General features: G+C 48.5%; 1 protein-coding gene across 1 annotated transcript in view; it reads right to left on the reverse strand.

The window, feature by feature from the left end:
* The window catches only part of VAPB (VAMP associated protein B and C), a 51,472-nt gene extending 48,581 nt beyond the window's left edge, over positions 1–2,891 (reverse strand). Inside the window, exon 1 of the mRNA XM_060033361.1 lies at positions 2,621–2,891. Within this exon, the coding sequence (XP_059889344.1) occupies positions 2,621–2,678 (58 nt within the window). The 5' untranslated portion in view covers positions 2,679–2,891. The remainder of the gene's footprint in view (positions 1–2,620) is intronic.
* Positions 2,892–19,398: the final 16,507 nt, after the last annotated feature.

Consider the following 19,398-nt stretch of genomic DNA (forward strand, 5'->3'; position numbering starts at 1 on the left):
TAACACTAACCAACAAACAAATCATAAGGTGGTTTACATACATACGCCTGCAGATGCCTCTTCTGAAGCCACAAGCCAACAGCCTTCAACAATCTGACACCGTAACTTTCCTGGATCACTTCCCTAGCAAAAATATCCAGTGACTTTGGCCATCATTACTTTGGCCAACCCTGGGCCAGAGACAGATCACTCTTCTTTGCCGTACCTTTCAGGCAGAGAAGCTGAAATGATGAAGCCAGTAGCGTAAATACAACCAATCTCTGCAAAATGCTGCACATCTGCAAAGCAGCTGAACAGCCACAACACCAACAAAACCTTCTGCACGAGGCAAGGGAGATATGAGCGCCATTCCCACGGAGTAAAGAGTAATCCCAGGCTTCGGGGAGCAAAGCGGCCAGCCCAAGGTCAAACATCACTAAGTAAAAGAACTGGGACAAAAACTTTAATTTTCTCCAATTAGTGCCTCTTTCTATGACATCACATTAGAGGAGTGTATGTACTAGGGGTGGGGTTAAGGTTGCAGGGGATCAATCAAGGAAGAACTAGCCGAGGAGACACAACACAATATGAACTTGGACACTGGCTGTGCCTGTGCACGGAGGCCTTAGACGAACTGGCTCCTGTCTACTAGACAGCCTCATCTCCTCCTTTGCCTCGTGACCCCAACAAATGCTCTGTCACTGTCATTCCGAAACACTACTGGCATCCCAAAGGAGCCCAATCATCTCAGTCTTCGTGCCTCTGTACATGCAATTTCCTCCACCCGACAGGCTCCCCAACCATTTCTCCTTTTCACCTGCTTCCATTCGACCTTTAAACTCTGCTCAAATGACACCTCCTTCCGGAGCTGACCTCCTCAGTGCTCTCAAGAGTACTCTGGACTACCTTGTATCACTGCACTGCTCTGGCTGATTCTGTCATCTGCTCTCTTCCCTACACCTAAGTTCTGGGGTGGGGGGTTGAGGGACAGCAGGGGCCTACATGTGATGTGCCTCATCTTCTCCTGGTACCTGACACATGGAGCAGGCACTGAAATGTCTGTGGACTAAATGAATGAACGCGCCAATTCCCCGGAGTAGCTAAGCCACGCTTCCAGGGTTGAAAACTTCAGACAACTCAAGTGGAAACCATCACCCTCCATGTTCAATTGAGTTACCTGGATTCCTTTCTCCGGTGGGTGATGAGAACATCACATAAGCTATAGCACGGTTGTGGAATTATAATCCACGTTAGGTTTTTGGGGTGTTTGTTTGTTTTAACTGGAAAGCCTTCAGTTGTTTGTACATTTGGAGTCACTTCCAAATGTGACAATCTGGAGACTGTTCACCTGGGAGGCTGAGTGACAGCCACAGCACTGGAGTATTTCCCAGGGGTCGGATAGCATGACCGTTCAAGTGTGAACTCTGAAATCTGGGTTCAAGTGTGCCATCTGCCAACTGAGTAACTTTGGGTCAGTTACCGGACACTACCTCCTGCCGGTACATTTAAAGTGGGGTGCCTTGTGGCCAGCAGGCATTCCAATGCCACAAACATCTATCGAGCAGCTACCCTAGGCCAAGTGCTGGCGACACAGCGGTGACCTGGCCGTCCAATGCAAGCATACTCTCATCATGCCAGCCTGTCTTACTTCCTTCACAGCACTTACCACTACCTGAAACACTCTCATGTGCTGGCTTGTCGCCCCTCCCTACAAGGTAAGCTTCATGAGAGCAGAGGTCCTGTCTGTCTGGTCCATTCATATCTCTCAAGGGCCAAGCAACGTCTGCTACACAGTTACTCAGTCCCTTTGGAAAGAAGGAATGACCAAGTCAGAAGAAATCCCCCGGCTCTAATATTTTGCTGGAGAAGGTAGGGGAAAAAGATTAAAAATAAAGGTACACATTTCAAGGGGCTCTGGCTCACCACAAACGCATGTGGCCCCCTGGGCTTCCTCGGGCTCCAGTCCCAGGCGCCTCCGGGGACAAAAAAGATCTCGCCGTCCTGACAGCCCCGCACGGCTGCAGAGACACGAGCAACGGGCACGAGAAAGGCAGGAGAAGGAAAGCTGGGCCACGCACCCCGCGGGAACTTCTGCGGACGTCCCTTTCGTTCATTTGCTCAACAGGTACTTATTAGGCTCCTAAGGCATGCGGGGCGTAAAGCAGAGACGTGACAAAGTCCTGTCCTCATGGAGCTTCCCTCCTAACATACAGACATGGTACACAAGTGCGTAAAGTGGTCCTTTCAGGGAGTGGTAAGTGCCGAGCTGCCACGAGCAGTTCGCGACAGGGGACGGCCGCAGGGGTCCACGGCGGGGTGGCCGGCCAGCGAGAGGCGACCTCTGACCCAGGACCTGAGCCTTCTAGGCACAGGCGGCCGCCGGGGCCCACACTCAGTGAGGAGGCCGCATTCGGGACAGGAACGGCCACAGCGGCAACGAGGCGACTGTCCTGAGGGCGAGGCGCGGGAGGCTGCGGAGGAGCAGGCCCTGGACTCCCGCGCCGGACGCCCGGGGCTCGGGGCCCGGGAAGCGCGGGCGGGCGGGCGCCGCGGCCGGGGGGCCGACGTCACCACCGCGCCGCCGGGCCCTCCGGAGCGCGGGCCGGAGCGGGGGCGCGGGGCGGCGGGCCTCCGGGCTTACCTCGGAATTTGAGCTCGTGTTGCGGCTCGAGGCTCAGGACCTGCTCCACCTTCGCCATGTTCCTCGGCGGCGGAACACCTCGGGCGGGGAGACCCCTGAGAGGTCACCTGGGCCGGAAGGCGTGAATGCTGCGCCCCCTTTAAATTTGGAATGGGGGGGCCAGCCGGGGCGCGGGAGGGGTCGCCTAAGGGGTGCGCGCCGGGGGGCGGCCTACGCGGTGCAGGCGCAGGGGCGGAGGGCGAGGGCGAGGCCGCGGTGCCCAGCGAGCGCACGGCACGCACGCACGCACGCAGAGACGCACGCACGCACGCAGCAAGCCGGCCGCCACGGCCCGGCGCGCGCTCGGGCGGTGGAGAACTGAGCGCGCCGAGCCCCTATCGGGCAATGCGCAGGCGCGGCGCTTGCCGCGGGGGCGGGGCTGCCGGACGGCAGGGGGTGGGGCGTTGCGCAGCCCCGGGGGAGGGGCGGGTGGGGGACGCCCAGAATTGAGGACCGTCCCCCTGAAGATTATTTTTTCAGGGCCCGTGGGGGCCAGGCTTTGTGTTAAGTGCTTTACTCAATAATAATAATTAATAAGAATGAACTTCCACTTTCCCCTGCTAATGTGGTGCCAGGCACTTAGAGATTTTGAATAATGAAAGTACTATTTATTCTTATTATAAACATGATGTTTATGGGTGAATGATATGTGCTAGGCACGATGACGTATGGTAAACAATAAATATAAATTTAGTAAGCTACCAATTATTGCTTGCTTATTTTGTGCCACTTTGCTGAACGCTTTGGATAACAACAGCATCAATTATAATAAATAAAAGCTACTCTACATTAAATGTTTACTATGTAAACAAGCACTGTGCTGAATCCTGTGCTGCTAAATGCAACAAATATTTAGAAATACAACGATCAGAAATACTGACTGGTTCCCACCCTCTCACTAGAGCCCATAGGAGAGGCAGCCTTTGAATAAATAACTGCACAAAAAAAGTACATGATTAAAAATTACTGAGACCCCTGGACTTCCCTGATGGTACAGTGGTTAAGAATTCGCCCACCGGGCTTCCCTAGTGGCGCAGTGGTTGAGAATCTGCCTGCCAATGCAGGGGACACGGGTTCGAGCCCTGGTCTAGGAAGATCCCACATGCCGCAGAGCAGCTAGGCCCGTGAGCCACAACTACTGAGCCTGCGTGTCTGGAGCTTGTGCTCCGCAACAAGACAGGCTGCAATAGTGAGAGGCCCGCGCGCCGCGATGAAGAGTGGCCCCCGCTTGCCACAACTAGAGAAAGCCCTCGTACAGAAACGAAGACCCAACACAGCCATAAATACATAAATAAATAAATAAATAAATAGATAATAAAAATAAAGGAATTCCCTTTAAAAAAAAAAAACTCTAAGTCCAATGGTGTCATGCCCCTGCTTAAACCCCCAATGTCACTCATCTCACTTAGAATAAATTCCAAAGCCTTCCATGGCCTTGAGGCTCTGTGAGACCTGGTTTCTGCCAGTTTCTCTGACCTCATCCCCCCGCCCCACCTCTAAAAAAGAGAGAAAAAAAAAAAAAAGAATCCGCCTGCCAATGCAGGGTACACGGGTTGGAGCCCTGGGCCGGGAAGATCCCACATGCCACAGAGCAACTAAGCCGGTGAGCCACAGCTACTGAGCCAGTGCTCTAGAGCCCACGAGCCAGAACTACTGATCCTGTGTGCCTAGAGACCATGCTCTGCAACAAGAGAAGCCACTGCGATGAGAAGCCCACGCACTGCAATGAAGAGTAGCCCCTGCTCGCCGCAAGCAACAAAGACCTGACAGCCAAAAATAATAAATAATTAATTTAAAAAAAAAGTTACTGAGACCCCATATCTGCTTGGCCTCAAAAGTGAACACTTCACCTCATTATTGACATTTAAATTTTACTTCGTTATGTAATGTTTACTACATAAAATATGTATTAATATTCTCCTTTTCACATATAGATGAAACACAGCAAATAGCTAACACGGACCCTACATGGCAGGCATATGGGGATTCTTTGTACTATTTTTCCCACTTTTCAGTATGCTTGGAATTCTTCATAAGAAAAAGGGTTTTTTAAAGAAAATCTTTGTCTTTTAACTACAGCATTTGGTCGATTTATACTTATTATATTTATGATATATATGGATTTATTTCTACAGTCTTATTTTGCGCCTTCTATTTGTCATGACTGTTTTTTCTTTCCTTTTTGCTTCTTTAGGGCTGACTTTTTTTTTCCTCATTCCACTCTTCTTCCTCTTATACACTCTATTTATGTTGTTTTAGTGATCACTCTTTACTTTGCTCCCTGAAAATAAAAGCACTTAGGCATACTTTAATCACCCATCCCATAAATTATATGCCTTAATTATAGTATATTTTAATCTTTTCCTTTTTCACCAGTGAGTCATTACTAAATTGTTTATACAGTCAATGTTGGTTTACACTCAACCACACAGTTACCAGTTTCTTTAATCATCTTTTCTTCTTGCGTCTCAGAACTTACAACCAGGATCACTTTCCTCGTACCTGAAATAGAGCCTCTAAACTCTATTTCAGTGAGTTCGTTGCAGCAAATGCTATCGGTTTTTGTTCATCTGAAAATTACTTTATTTTTCCCTTGTTCTTGCAAGGTATTTTGGCTGGTTTACTAGAGGGATAATTGTTCTCTCTCAGGGCTGTGAGGATGCCGCCACTGACTCCAGCTTTCGTTGTTACTGCTGAGGTTTCAGATGACAATCTCCTCATTATTCCTTCAAAAATAATCCGTTTTGGGCTTCCCTGGTGGCTCAGTGGTTAAGAATCCACCTGCCAATGCAGGGGACACGGGTTCAAGCCCCAGTCTGGGAAGGTTCCACGTGCCGTGGAGCAACTAAGCCCATGCGCCACAACTACTGAGCCTGTGCTCTAGAGCCCATGAGCCACAACTACTGAAGCCTGAGCGCCTAGAGAGCCCATGCTCCGCAACAAGAGAAGCCGTGACAATGAGAAGCCCGTGTACCGCAACTAAGAGTAGCCCTCACTCGCCACAACTAGAGAAAGCCCGCGTGCAGCAACGAAGACCCAATGCAGCCAATAAATAAATTAATTAAATAAATAATTTTTTTAATATATAAAAAATAAAAAGTTTTTTCCTGTTGTTCTGGGGTTCTGCAGTTTTATCACGATGTATCTTTTAATTTATTGTCTTAGCCCATTCAGGCTGCTTTAACAAAATACCATATAGACTGGATGGCTTAAATAACAACATTTATTTCTCACAGTTCTGGAGCCTGGGAAATTCAAGATCAAATCACCAGCAAATTCTGTGCCAGGTAAGAGCCCACTTTCGGTTCATAGTCAGCTATTTTCTTGCTCTCTGGGGTCTCTTTTATAAGGGCACAAATCCTATTCATGAGGTCTCCCCGGTCATGACCTTATCACCCCAAAGACCACAGGTCCTTAATACCATCATTCAGGAATTGGGTTTCAGCATATGAATTTTGGGGAGGATACAAATGTTCGGTCTATAGCATTTATCCTGCTTGAATTCCCGAGGGTTTCTGAATTTGTTGACTTGTATCTTTCATCGTTCTGGAAAATTCTCAAACAATATTTTTTAAAATTTTTTAAATTGTTGTAAATACACATAGCATATAATTTACTATCTTAGTCATTTTAACTGTACAGTTCAATGATATTGAATACATTCGCATTATCGTGCAACCATGACTGCCATCCACCTCCAGAACTCTTTTCATCTTGCAGCTAGAACTCCATACCCAGAAAACAACAGGTCCCTATTCCCCCTCCCCACAGCCCCTGGTAATCACCATTCTACTTTCAGTCTCTATGAATGTGACTACTCTAAGTAAGTGGAATTGTACAGTATTTGTCCTTTTGTGTCTGGCTTATTTCACTTAGCATAATGTCTTCAAGATTCACCCATGTTGGAGCATGTGTGACAATATCTCTTTTAAATGTTACTTTAGTCCATCCTCTCACTCTTTTCTCCCAGAAGTCTGACTAGTAGTTTATTCAACCAGTATTCTTCAAACTGCAGGTTGTTTCCCAAAGGCGACATAAAATCACCGTTCTCCGTGTCTCTTTGCCTCTCTGTCACAGCTTCATCTCTCATCTCTGTGTCCCGTATTGTGGCTATTTCTTCAGATGTCTCTTCCACTCAGTAATTTTCCCTTAGACTGCCGATAAACCTATTTCAGGAGTTTTTCATTTCAGTTATTTTTTTTTAAGCCTCTAAGTTCTATTTTGCGCAGACCTCCTAGAGAACAGACTTGAGGTTATGGGGAGGGGGAAGGGTGAGCTGTGACAGGGCGAGAGAGAGTCATGGGCATATACACACTAACAAACGTAGTAAGGTAGATAGCTAGTGGGAAGCAGCCGCATGGCACAGGGATATTGGCTCGGTGCTTTGTGACAGCCTGGAGGAGTGGGATAGGGAGGGTGGGAGGGAGGGAGACGTAAGAGGGAAGACATATGGGAACATATGTTTATGTATGACTGATTCACTTTGTTATAAAGCAGAAACTAACATACCATTGTAAAGCAATTATACCCCAATAAAGATGTTAAAAAAAATAAAATAAAATAAAATAAAAATAAGTTCTATTTTGTGCCTTTATACAACTAAGGATCCCATCGGCAGGTCTCTAACATTGGTTCCAGGCCCCCCTCCACACAGGGAATGGTGCCGTATTGGGGTTTTAGTGTTGGTCTCCACTGTTGTCACTTTAGGCAGTGGCAGTGGCCAGATCAGCTTGATGAGGGGAAGTCCATGTTCTTGGGCCCATGCAGAGCTTCCACACCTGCTGCCATGAACACTTTGAAGTAAACTCAGTGTACAAGCAATGGCAGGGCTGGCCCAGAATTTGTCACCCTGTCCAGTGGATTATTACTGAGTCACTGATGCCCTTGGGTGGGCATTCACATGGAACACTGGAAATATCTTCACACTGAGCTTATCCTGGGAGGCATCCACATCACCCCTCCCCACACCTCCTTCTCACGAAATCCGGTTCTGCTGTATCTGTTCCTGGCCACCCACTCCTCAGGGGTCAGTGTACATCTGTGCTTCTGGTCATCTCTCAGCCAGACAAAGTAAACATCTAAATGTACTGCCTGAGATTCTGGAAAATCTATGGATTCCATTTATGTTGTAATTCTGCAACCTGACCAATTAAATCTGGGCTATGATTTTCAGCAAGGTCGAAAACATATAGCTGCAAGAAATAAAGGATTATTTTAGGGCTCTGTAGAATCTCTCTGGCTTTCCAACCGTGACTTAAGCTGAGAGGTTAAAGAGCTTATCACTTACTTTCCATAACAGTTCCAGGAGGGAGTTCCCTGGCCACAGTGGTTAGGACTCCTCACCCTCACTGCCAAGGGCCCAGGTTCAATCCCTGGCCAGGGAACTAAGATCCCACAAGTCATGTGGCCAAAAAAAAAAAAAAGAAAAGCTCCAGGAACTCAAATGCAGCCACCCACCCCCACACACACAGTCCCGTGGTCATCACTGCCATGTCAGGGGTAGCAGTCACTCGGCTCTCCCGGGCCCTTGCTGCTGTGGGCACCACATCACAGTCAGATGCAGATGTGAAGGCAAGTAGTAGTGATGCCACTGCATATTACTTGTAGATTACTTGTAACCCACGCTGGATGCTAAACTGACTCTCTGGGATAACAATAACTGATTTGTAGTTTGGGCAGATTTCCGTGGTGCAAACACTCCCATCAGGACCGATTTTAAGCCACCTATGGAACATCGCGGAACACGGAGTTAAAAGAGATGCACCATTGGCTTCTGCAAGCTGGTCTGAGCCTAGCACACCCTTGCCTCTGTTCCACACCCCATGGGCACCACAGTCAAGCATGAGGATGTGGCTAAGTCAGCCCCAGAATCCCCTCTTCGAGGGTCTGTTTCCTGGGACCACTCTTGGTACAAAGTACTGTATCAGTCAAGGTCCAGCCAGGAAAGAAGAAACTACACCAGTTATTTTGACAAAGATAATTTAGTATGAGGAAATGGTTAATCAGGTAAGGGGGAACCGTAAAAACCAGAAGAGGAAGACGCCGAGGTATCGCGAGGGTAGTGGGGCTGGGGGCAGGGGAACATAGGCAAGGTGTTGGGTCATTAGACCCCAGGAGCTCAGAGGAGAGGCTTGTGCAAGTGGGAGCAGACTGGCCAGTGCCGGGGCCTCTGAGGGGATGCAGTGAGGATGCTTCTGGGATCACCCCCCAGAAAGGAGCAGGCTGCTGCCAGGTGGAGGGTGGCTGCTGAGGTGACAGTGACAGGAGCACGCAGCAGACAGGAGGAGCAAGACCCCCTTCTCAGCCCTCCTGCCTTTGGGTCTTCCTCAAGCGCCTGTACTGAGGGAACCTGTCAGGAAAGCAGCTGCCTGAGGAGAAATGAGCGGACAGGGCTCCAGCTCCAGCACCTCAGAGCAGAGAGCAGAGGGTTGGTTTAGAGCCGAGGGGAAATGGCTTCCTAATCCCCACACCCTCTTTGATTTCTTTAAACACTGAAGACTGTTTACAACTTTCTCAGTAGCTGAAGTGTGTGCAGTTTCAATGCTGTTGTTAACTGCTGGCTTAGGGCATCCTGTTCCCTTGTGTGTTTTATGATCTTTCACCTTATTTATGGGAATCTTTTGAGGTCTGGTGTTGCCATCACCCATCACCACGTAGCTAATCACTCCAAAGCCCAGTGGCTTCAGACGTCACACACTGTCAGTCTCCCTCGCACGCATGGGGGCGGGGGGGTGCCTGGCCTCTCATGGGGCGACAGCAAGAGAAGGGCTGAGGCTGTGCAGGGAGTTTAGAACCAGCTGCATAGTTAGAGGGCATGGCCCCTGAGACGGCCCTCATTTCAGACACCAATGGCCAGTGTCAGGGGAGGCGGTGCTCCTAAAATCACCCTCAGGTGTGACAATTCAATAACGGGACTCACAGAACTCATGAAAGCTGGTGTGCTCATGGTTATGGTTTATTACAGGAAAAGGACTCATGGTTATGGCTGATTACAGGAAAAGGACAGATTCGCATCGGCCAAGTGAGGAAGCGCATGTGGCAGAGGATTCTAAACGTGGAGGTCCCGTTGCCCTCTCCCTGCAGGGTTGGGAAATGTTACTCTTCAGGGTCCATGTGTGACAATGTGTACAGAGCATCAGCAGCCAGGGAAGCTCACCTGAGCTTCTGTGTCCAGAGTTCCAGAGTTTTTATTGGGGCTCCATTACATAGGCACAATTGGTCCACCAATTGCCCATAGGGCTGTTTCAGTCTCCAGGTTCAACTGATATCATGTGACCCTAAGTCACACTGTTGCTCTTTCTGGCATGGCCAGTCCCCTTTCTCAGGCTATCTGCATATGCACCTCCCCACTCCGGTGCCCTATATCACATTGTGAAGACTATCCAGTATGACCCTCAGGCAAACAGATACTCCTATCAGTCACAAAATCCCAAGGGTCCAGAGATCACCCCCCAGAAGGCTGGACAAAGGCCAGACCTTGATTTGGCCAAGTCCAAATTCCCCATTCTACAGGCTGGAATCACAGGAAGGCTCACATGCTCACACGTCTGGCACCTGGCCAGGAGGTCTCAGCAGCTGGAACACCTGGGGCTCCATGGCCACTGCCCTCTGACTTCACATTTGCCCACATAGTCCCTCCACATGGAGGCTGCAGGGGACAGGACTTTCTACATGGCAGCTCAGGGCTTGAAAGCCAGTGTCCTGATGTTACTGAGCCCAATTTGGGTCCACTTGCCTGCACGCAGTAAAGCCCACCTACTGACACTGGGTCGTGGTGAAGGAAAGTGCGACATTTAATACAGGGCGCCAACAAGGAGTCCAGGCAGACAGCGCTTAGAAGACCCAAACTCCCCAAGGGCTTTCAGGGAAAGGTTTTAAAGACGGGGTGAGGGAGAGGGGTTGTGGGGTGTGTGATCAGCTCGTGGACTTTCTTCTGATTGGCTGGTGGTGAGGTAATCGGGAGTCAACATCATCAACCTTCTGGGTCTAACTGGTCTGGGGTCTCCATGCTTGTGGGCAGCATACAGTTAACTTCTTCCGCCTGGTGGGGGTTTCAGAAACTACAAAACAGCTCACAGGACGTGGCTCAGAATATTACCTCTAGCCCTTGAGGAGGAACCAAAGGTCCTTGACTTTGTTTAACAGCTAAACGTTATTATTTTGTCTTGATTGACTGTTTTCCTTTCTTTCTGCATTTCCTCACTTCTCTGATTAAATTTATTCTTTTTCTAAAGTTTTTCTACAGACAAAAGGCAGGTGGAGGGCATGGCAGGGAGCAGAGGGTCAGGTCCTGGTCTGGGAAGGCCCCATAGGGTCCTGCTCAGTTACACTGAGAGAGGGAGAGAGAAACAGAGAACAGGTGAGCCAGGTAGAGGCTGTGTCACCTTTTGTAAACTGGTGTCAGAAGTCACCCAGGGCCACTTATGCACTGCATTCTATCCTTCGAGGCAGTCAAGGGGCCTGTCCAGGTTCAAAGGGAGGGGACAGAGACTCTACTTCCGGATGGGAGTGTGGCAAGGTCCTAGTAGAGCACATGGGGCAGGAAACATCGTTGTGCCGTTTGTGGAATATCCAGGCTTCTGCCAGGTAGGAGGCAGGGATGGGCACCAGCCAGGGTAACCTCAAACCTTTGGAAAGTTGCCCTGTTTTCACGAATCTCGGAGGAAATGGCCTTTTCCCTTCCCTTTGGAGCTGGGGGCAGTATTTTCAGCTGACTGTACATTGAAGGCCCCTGCTAGACTCCCTACCTGGGGTGGGCCCTGAACTTTGTCTTTCATCCTATGATACCCAAAAGACTGAGAAAATCACGCTCACAACTTCAGTTTTCCAGGACAGAACCCAGCTCCAGGACTCGGCTTCTCAACGAGGGTTTCATTCTCCCTTTCTTTTTTGGCATCAGAGCACCCCTGGTTCCAGCTGCTCGTTGCTCTTAGAACGCGAGTTGTTTTGATTGGGAGGGTCACGCAGAATATCCGATCCCCCTCCATACTGCCAGAAATAGGAGTCTCATGAAGAGAGTTTTCATGTTAAAATACTTTCTTATCTTGTTTTTCCAAAACAAACAACTTTTTGTTGAAGTATAGTTGATTTACAGTGTTGTGTTAGTTTCTGGTGTATGGCAAAGTGATTCAGTTTTATATATATAATATATATATAAATATATATATTATATATATATAAATATATATTATATATATACATATATATATACACACACACACATATATATTTACCTGTGCCATACAGTAGGTCCTTGTCGTTTATCTATTTTATCATGTTAAAATATTTTCATTGCACCCAGCTCTCAGATCTCAGTTTCTAATATCATTCCCAATAAATGGAACCAGGATGCCACAGAAAAATGGCTGATTCTAAGAAGGGAGCATGGAACATATGAAATGGACCTGGAGCATCTTAGAGTGCCTGGAAATAAGGAAGTGCTCAAAAGACAAAACTAGGTGTTATGTCAAAGGGACACAGGAGCCAGTGAAAGAGTTCCCAATGGAACAGTTTAAGCAACAGCGATCAATAGCATAGTATTGGATTATAACCTGAAGAGTAAAATAAATATCCATGAGTCCATACTGATATGAATCATTCATTGAGTAAATAGAGTAGAAAAGACAGAAGAATTCCAAATAATCTATGTTAGCTATTCCTCCCTCAGAGAGGTGGGAAATAACCCCCCACCCCCTGAGTGACAGCTATGTTTAGTGACTTCTTTCCAAAGAGTACAAGATGGAAAGTAGGGAAATAGTAGCTCTATGAAGAGAGACCTGGCGAATGGTACCCCAGCCAGGTGATCAATGATGAGTCATGGTGGGAGCATGGACCCTTGATACGATGTGATGAGAAGGGCAATTCACCTCTGTGGTATTCCACCCCCCCGCAGAAGCCCACAGTTCCAGTCTAATCACAAGGAAAACATTGGAAAAACCCAAACTGAGGGACGTCCTACAAAATACCTGAGCAGCACTCCTGAAACTGTCAAGGTCATCAAAAACAAGGAAAGTCTTAGAAACTGTCACAGCCCAGAGAAGCCTCAGGAGATGTGATGATTAAATGTCACGTGGTGTCTTAGGTGGGGTCTTGGAACAGAAAAGGGGCATCAGGGAAAGCCAAGGAAATCTGTATAAAATATGGACTTCAGTTAACAGTAACATGGTCATCACATGAATAGTGGTTCATTAGTTGTGACAAACCGTATCACATGGAAGACGTTAGAGATAGAGGAGACTGGGTGCTGGGCACATAGACACTCTCTTTACTATCCTTGCAACTTTTCTTTTTAAAAGAATTTTTATTGAAATATAGTTGATTTACAATGTTGTGTTAGTTTCAGGTATATGGCAAAGTGATTCAGTTATACATATACATATTCTTTTTTAGATTCTTTTCCCTTATAGGTTATTTTAAGATATTGAGTATAGTTCCCTGTGCTCTACAGCAGGTCCTTGTTGTTTATCTATTTTATATACAGAAGTGTGTATATGTTAATCCCAAATCCCTATTTTATCCCTCCCCCCGGGCTTTGCAAATTTTTTGTAACTCCAAATCTATTCTAAATTTAAAAGTTTATTTAAAATATTATTATTGGATTTTCAAACACCTAAATTGGCATTCTCTATAGTGCAATCAGTTACTGTTGCTCTCTGACCCTCAAATTCTTTGATAACCAGAATGCATAAGGTTGAAGCACATTGAAGAAATGGGTGGCTTTGTTGAACTGGTATCTCACCCCCTTTCCTGCTTCGGAAATGCCGCCACCCATGGCTGTCCAAATCCCACCCATCCTTCCTGGCTTCAGTCAGTCACTCACTCGTTCTCTCTTTCATTCATTCACTCATCCAAGCAGCATTTCCCAGGATCCACTGCATCAGCATCCTGCAGTGGATAGATTTAACCTTGGCTACAAAGGACCTTACTGTCTAGTGAGGGGAGTCAAGAAGAAAGAGACCAAGAGACAATGCACTTTACTCTGAGGACTGGGAGAAAACTTAAAAGCTCATAGGGTATTAGAGAATAATCTTGGGAAAACAGTAGGAAAGATCCTGCCAGACAGAAAAGAGAAGGAAGAGTTCTCCAAGTAGAGGAATAGCAAATGCAAAGGCCCTGGGGTACACGGCCTGCCAGGGCCTCTCTGGGGAAAGGCAAGGAGTAATAAAACTTTCTCAAATTTATTTAGCTCCTGCTCTGTGTCAGGCAGTAGGTTAGCATACGTATTTGTTTCCTATCGTGCTGTAACAAATGACCACAAAAGTGTGGCTTAAAACAGCACACGGGACTTCCCTGGTTGTCCAGTGGGTAAGACTCTGCGCTTCCAATGAAGGGGGCCTGGGTTCGATCCCTGGTTGGGGAACTAGATCCCACATGCATGCCGCAACTAAGAGTCTGCCTGCCGCAACTAGGAAGTCTGCGTGCCACAACTAAAGATCCCACATGCCGCAACTAAACATGCTACAGTGAAGACCTGGCGCAGCCAAAATAGATAGATAGATAGATAGATAAAAAAAAAATTTTTTTTAAAAAGCACACATTTATTATCTTACAGTTCTGGAGGTCAGCAGTTTGAAATGGGTCTTGCAAGGCTAAAATCCATCTGTGCTCCATTTGCAGGCTCCTTGCCTTTTCCAGCTCCTGGAGGTTGGCCACAGACCTTGGCTTCTTGCCCCTTCCTCCATCTTCAAAGCCAGCAACATAGCACCTTTGACCTTCATCTCCCATGGACCTCTACTTCCCATGTATTGAGTGTGTATGTGTGGGCCAGATACTGCCCCAAGTGCTTTGTTTATATTAACTTGTTTAATCATCACCATGTCAAGAGGGTGATCTAGCCCCACTTTACAGACGAGGAGACCAAAGCACTGAGAAGCGTACCAGCAAGGGCCAGGGTGATGGGCCTTCCGTTGTGCTATAGAGTCTAGGTGTCACCCTTGGCTATCCTAGAGGATGTCCTATCCAGATGAGTAACATGACCAAATGCATTGGTTCTTTGTTTTGTTGGTTTGTTTCATTTTGTTAAATTTTTTTTCATTTTTGTTTTTTAAATGTATTGTTTTACTTATTTATTTTTAATTGAAATATAGTGGATTTACAGTGCTTCAGGTGTACAGCAAAGTGATTCAGTTATACATATAAAATGCATTGTTTTTCAGAAAGAGACCCACAGACATAGAAAACAAACTTATGGTTACCAAAGGAGAAGAGGGGGAGGGATAACTTAGGAGTTTGGGATTAACATATACACACTATTATACCTAAAATAGATAAACAACAAGGACCTACTGTATAGCACAACTATACTTTAATAAAATAAATACATAAATAAAACCATTCCAATAGTTAGAAAGCCTTAAAAATAAATAAAATGCTCAAAGCAAAAACAAAAAGGAAAATGTATTGTTTTTAAGTACACTTTTAACTTTGCAACAATTTTAGACTTACTGAGAAGTTGCAAAAAGTGGTACAAAGAGATTTATCTACTCCTTACCCAGTTTTCCCAATGTTATCATTTTACATCATTTTACACAACTGTGGTGGCAACATTGGAAAGTTTATCATTGTAAACTCCAGACTGTTTTTGGACATCACCAGCGTTTCCACAAATGTCCTTTTACCGGATCCAGTCCAGGATACCACACTGCATTTAGCCAGTTTATTTTTCACAGAGATGCTCTGGAAGCTGACTGGGGGTTGGAGTGATGTCACCATCAACTGTAGCCTCCGAGGACCAAGTGCCACATGACTGGCACCATCCTGAGAGGCACGGGTTTCTCCTACATTCTCAAAACGATGAGTGATAACATCACTTTCTCCAGTTTGAAGCTGAGGGAACCAAGGCACAGGGAGGTTTAAACACTCTCCCAAGAGGAGTGAGAAACTGGAGCTGGAGGACACGGACGTGGATGAAAGGAACCACAGGGGTGAGGGTGGGGTGCGTTTCTCAGAAGTGGAGACCACAGTGAGGGACTGGGGGACGACCACAGAATCCCGTGGCCCTGCCCGAGGCCCTTCCCACTGGCTGTTCCCTCTCCTGCGGGGGCCTTCCCAGGGCCACCTGACACTGTCACCGTCATTCGACCACTTCCTGACCGCCTGCTGCGCATGGAGCACCGGGCTAGGTCCCGGTCACATGTGGAGACACGTGCGCACAGGCGAAAACGAACCTCGGGAGGGGAGTGGTGGGCGCCGGAGGTCCAAAGGCGGGTGGGTGTGAGCTGGACGGGACACCCGCCTGAGAAGCCTGCTCTGTGAGGCTTCCCTGACACCAGCTTCTAAGCCAGGCTGTTCCTTCCCAGCGCTTGTCAACGTGGAATTACTGATCTATTTATATGCGGCCCCTCTCCCCACTAGGACACGAGCTTCATAAGGATCCCGCTGGATGTGAGCTCCTAGCGAAGCCTCCAAGCACAGCAATCAGTAGAGGAGGGAGGGAGGGAGGGAAGAGGATCCAGGGTCACCAGGTATTGAAATTTCAGGACCAGCTCACACATACGCTGTGTTAAAACCCACGTGGACTCCGCAGCTCCAAACCGGCCCAGATGGAGGTGGAGGGTCATGGACTCAGAGCCACCCCACTTCTTTGCAAACAGGGGTGCACTCGTGTGGCCCGAGGTGGCCTAACCCTTGTCCAAAGAGGGGGGCCCTCCAGGCTCAGGCAGGAGGGCTTGGGAAGGGCTCCCTGCTCAGGGGAAGGAGACGGATGCTTTCTCCCTTCCCTGCCCAGGAGCAAGCTCTCCCTGCTGCCCTGAGCTCCCTTGGTTCGTCATTCCTGACTGGGAGCGACCTGCGGGGGGATGGATTTGTGGTCCCCATCTCTGCGCTCAATACATGTCTGATGAATGAACGAAATAATGTAATTAAGAATTTGAAGGTAGGGTGGGGAGAGTCTTTTCCATCCTTAGGCCTCGTCCCCAAGCACCCAGAAGGCCACATTTGCATACAAATAATTGATATTCTAATTACAAATCATTGGTATTGATTTATTAAGCAGATCCCCAAAGGATCTCTAGAAGATAATTAGATTCCAAGCTCCTTAGGGGTTAGGAAGGCATATTTACCTCCCTGTTCCCCCCCTCCGCCGGCGGTGTGAGGAGAGGCGCTACGTGATGCGTGTTTGATGAGACGGGGTAAGCCTGCTCTCCTTGTGGGGAGAGCTGATAGCGGTCCCATAGATCATTTCCAGTTTGTCGGGGGGTGTTCAGGGGACAGGGACACCTCCATTTGTGCATTTGCGTGTGTGTGTGTGTGTGTGTGTGTGTGTGTGTGTGTGTGTAATTTGCAAACCTCGCTTTTCCCCAAGCCCGAGTGATTTTCCAGCATGTGAGTGGCCTTCCCTCACGGAGGGGGCACACCACCCGAGCGTGGGGACCGAGGGACAAAAGACACGCAGACCCCTCGTCCAGGCCCAGCCGGAGACAAAGCCAAGCAAGACAGAGCCTCCAGTGGCCCTGCCACGGGGTGGCAGGGGCTGGAGGTGTTGGACCCTCCAGGTCATCTCTATGGGCCTCTTTCCCAAGCCACCCCAAATAGATGACATTAGTACATTAAAAAAAAGAAAAAAAAAGCCACCAGTGAAGGAAGCTGTCAATAGAAAACGGCAGTTTTTACTGATCTGATTAAAAACTCTGCTTGCTCTGAGAATGCAGCTTCGAGTCCCCCCACGTCCGCTGTCTTTCTGACCCACTGGCCACCCCCAGGGCCCTGTGAGAATAGACACCTTGCTGCAGCCCCAGACACCAGGCTCAGAAGAAGAGGAGTCCCCTGCGACACGACCCCCCAGAACTGGGTGGCAGAGCCCGCCCAGCAGGGCCCGGGAGGGCCCAGGGTTGGAGGGCGGGAGGGGTTGGCAGGAGAGAGCGCTGGTGAGAGGGAGGGAGGGACAGGTGTTGCGGCGGAGGTGTTTTAAGGTTTGCTTTCTCCACTTCCGTGTTCCTGTGCCCTGCTCCCAGGAATGCTTAGGGCCACAGATTTTCAAGTGACTGTCACGACTTTGCATTTCTGTCTGGGCGCGGGGAAACAAAAACAAGTGATCACACTATGTAAAGCAAATGCAGCATTCTCAGGAAATCCAGACAGCTGCAGCAGACCCCACCATCTCACGCTGGGAAAGGCCTTGCTGACCCTATCTGGGTGGTGGAGGCTGCTGCCTGGGCCACAGACCAGTTTAGCAGCTCTGAGATGTACTAGGTGTGTGACCCGCCCCACCCCCCCCCCACCCCCCCCCCCCCCCCCCCCCCCCCCCCCCCCGGCAGGTTCCTAAGCTGTGGGCAACGCCCTCCAGCCAATGCCCCGGGACACAGCTGCAGCGGACTGAGGGGGCGTCATTGCTCACTGCAGTGCAGAGGAGGCAGCTCAGAACACCCGAAGGGAGCGAGATGAGGGAGGGTTTCACTCTGGGTTAGATGCAAGGGAGGGCAGACCAGAGGCAGCTTACAGCTGTAACCAACTGGCAGCGCAGTAGCCTACCCATCACTCAGATTAGCTGGGAGAGGTCAGTTTGGGGGGTTTGGACAACGTCCTTGTTTTGTCTGGGCTCAGAAGGATGACAGAGGGGTCTTGTTATTGTCTCGACCCACCCTGGTCACGGAGTGGCCCTGTGGGATGCTGGTGCCCTGTGGAATTCCGTTCAACAGGAGAGAGGACATCAGGACCAGCTGTGAGTGCCAGGCCAGCTCCCGGCTGCCAGGAGCTGCTTTTCCTTCCCTGCCCACGCCTCATCTGTAACGTGGGGAATAATCGAAGTTTCCCTCTCTAAGGTTTGGGGAGGATGCAATGAATGAATGCAAGTAAAGTTCTTAGTGCCCTGTGCCTGGCACATAGTAATTCCTCAATAAAATATTAGCTATGACCACGAGGGTGGCATTGCAGACAGCTCTCCCGGTCTCTTGTGTTGCGTCTGGGAGGCTTGTATGCTGTGTGGGCTTGGGAGCTGTTCTGTTCCTGGAGATTTTACTCATTGCAGGGAGAGATTTTTGGCACCTTGTGAAGGAAATGAATTCATCGCATAGGTAAATCCCTCTCACCCCAAATACGGCACACCCAGGAAACAGGGCATTAAAAACTGGCCCTTCATCATCAGTTTGTAACTTGGTGAAGGCATCCCCCATCCCCCCATCTTTCGTTCAATAAAAGCAAACGATTCTTCATTCGTAGCGATTAGAAAAAGGGGCATGTAGTAGATACCCGCAGTTATTTCCTCCCATGGGAAAGGTATCACAAAGAACCAGCTTTATCTCTCGGAAGATTAATTCCCTCGTGAGGTCCTAACGTATTTGTGTTGTGATAACGCACGCTGTGTGACAGGGGTCATAAAACCCTGTCGTGATCTTTCATCTATTTATTTCTCCGTGTCTGAGACGTAGGTCTTTGCGGTGGCAGGAGTGTCTTAACATTCGACGATACAAGTGATAAATGATGATGGATCAGCCTCTGAAAGCTGGTACCTGGGAGGGGAAGGGGTGGCATTTGTCTCGCCACGGCTGTAGGCAGCAGTGCCCATGGGCACAGGCACTCTGCCCCTTCAGCTGTTCTTGTCCATCCCCTAGCGCCCCACCCCAAGCCTCAGAGTTCTCCGGTGCAAACCCTTCTCATCCCGTGCTATTCTGCTGCTGCGGCTGCAAGACATCTTTTGTCTTTTTCTCATGGTACTTTGCAATTTAAGTCATTGCCTTTGCTTCATTTTGTGTTTGTGTGTGTACTCACAGGCATGTGTGGGTGTATTTTTATTTAAACTACAG

This window comes from Delphinus delphis, chromosome 15 (assembly GCF_949987515.2).
Source record: "Delphinus delphis chromosome 15, mDelDel1.2, whole genome shotgun sequence".
Taxonomy (NCBI): Eukaryota; Metazoa; Chordata; class Mammalia; order Artiodactyla; family Delphinidae; genus Delphinus; species Delphinus delphis.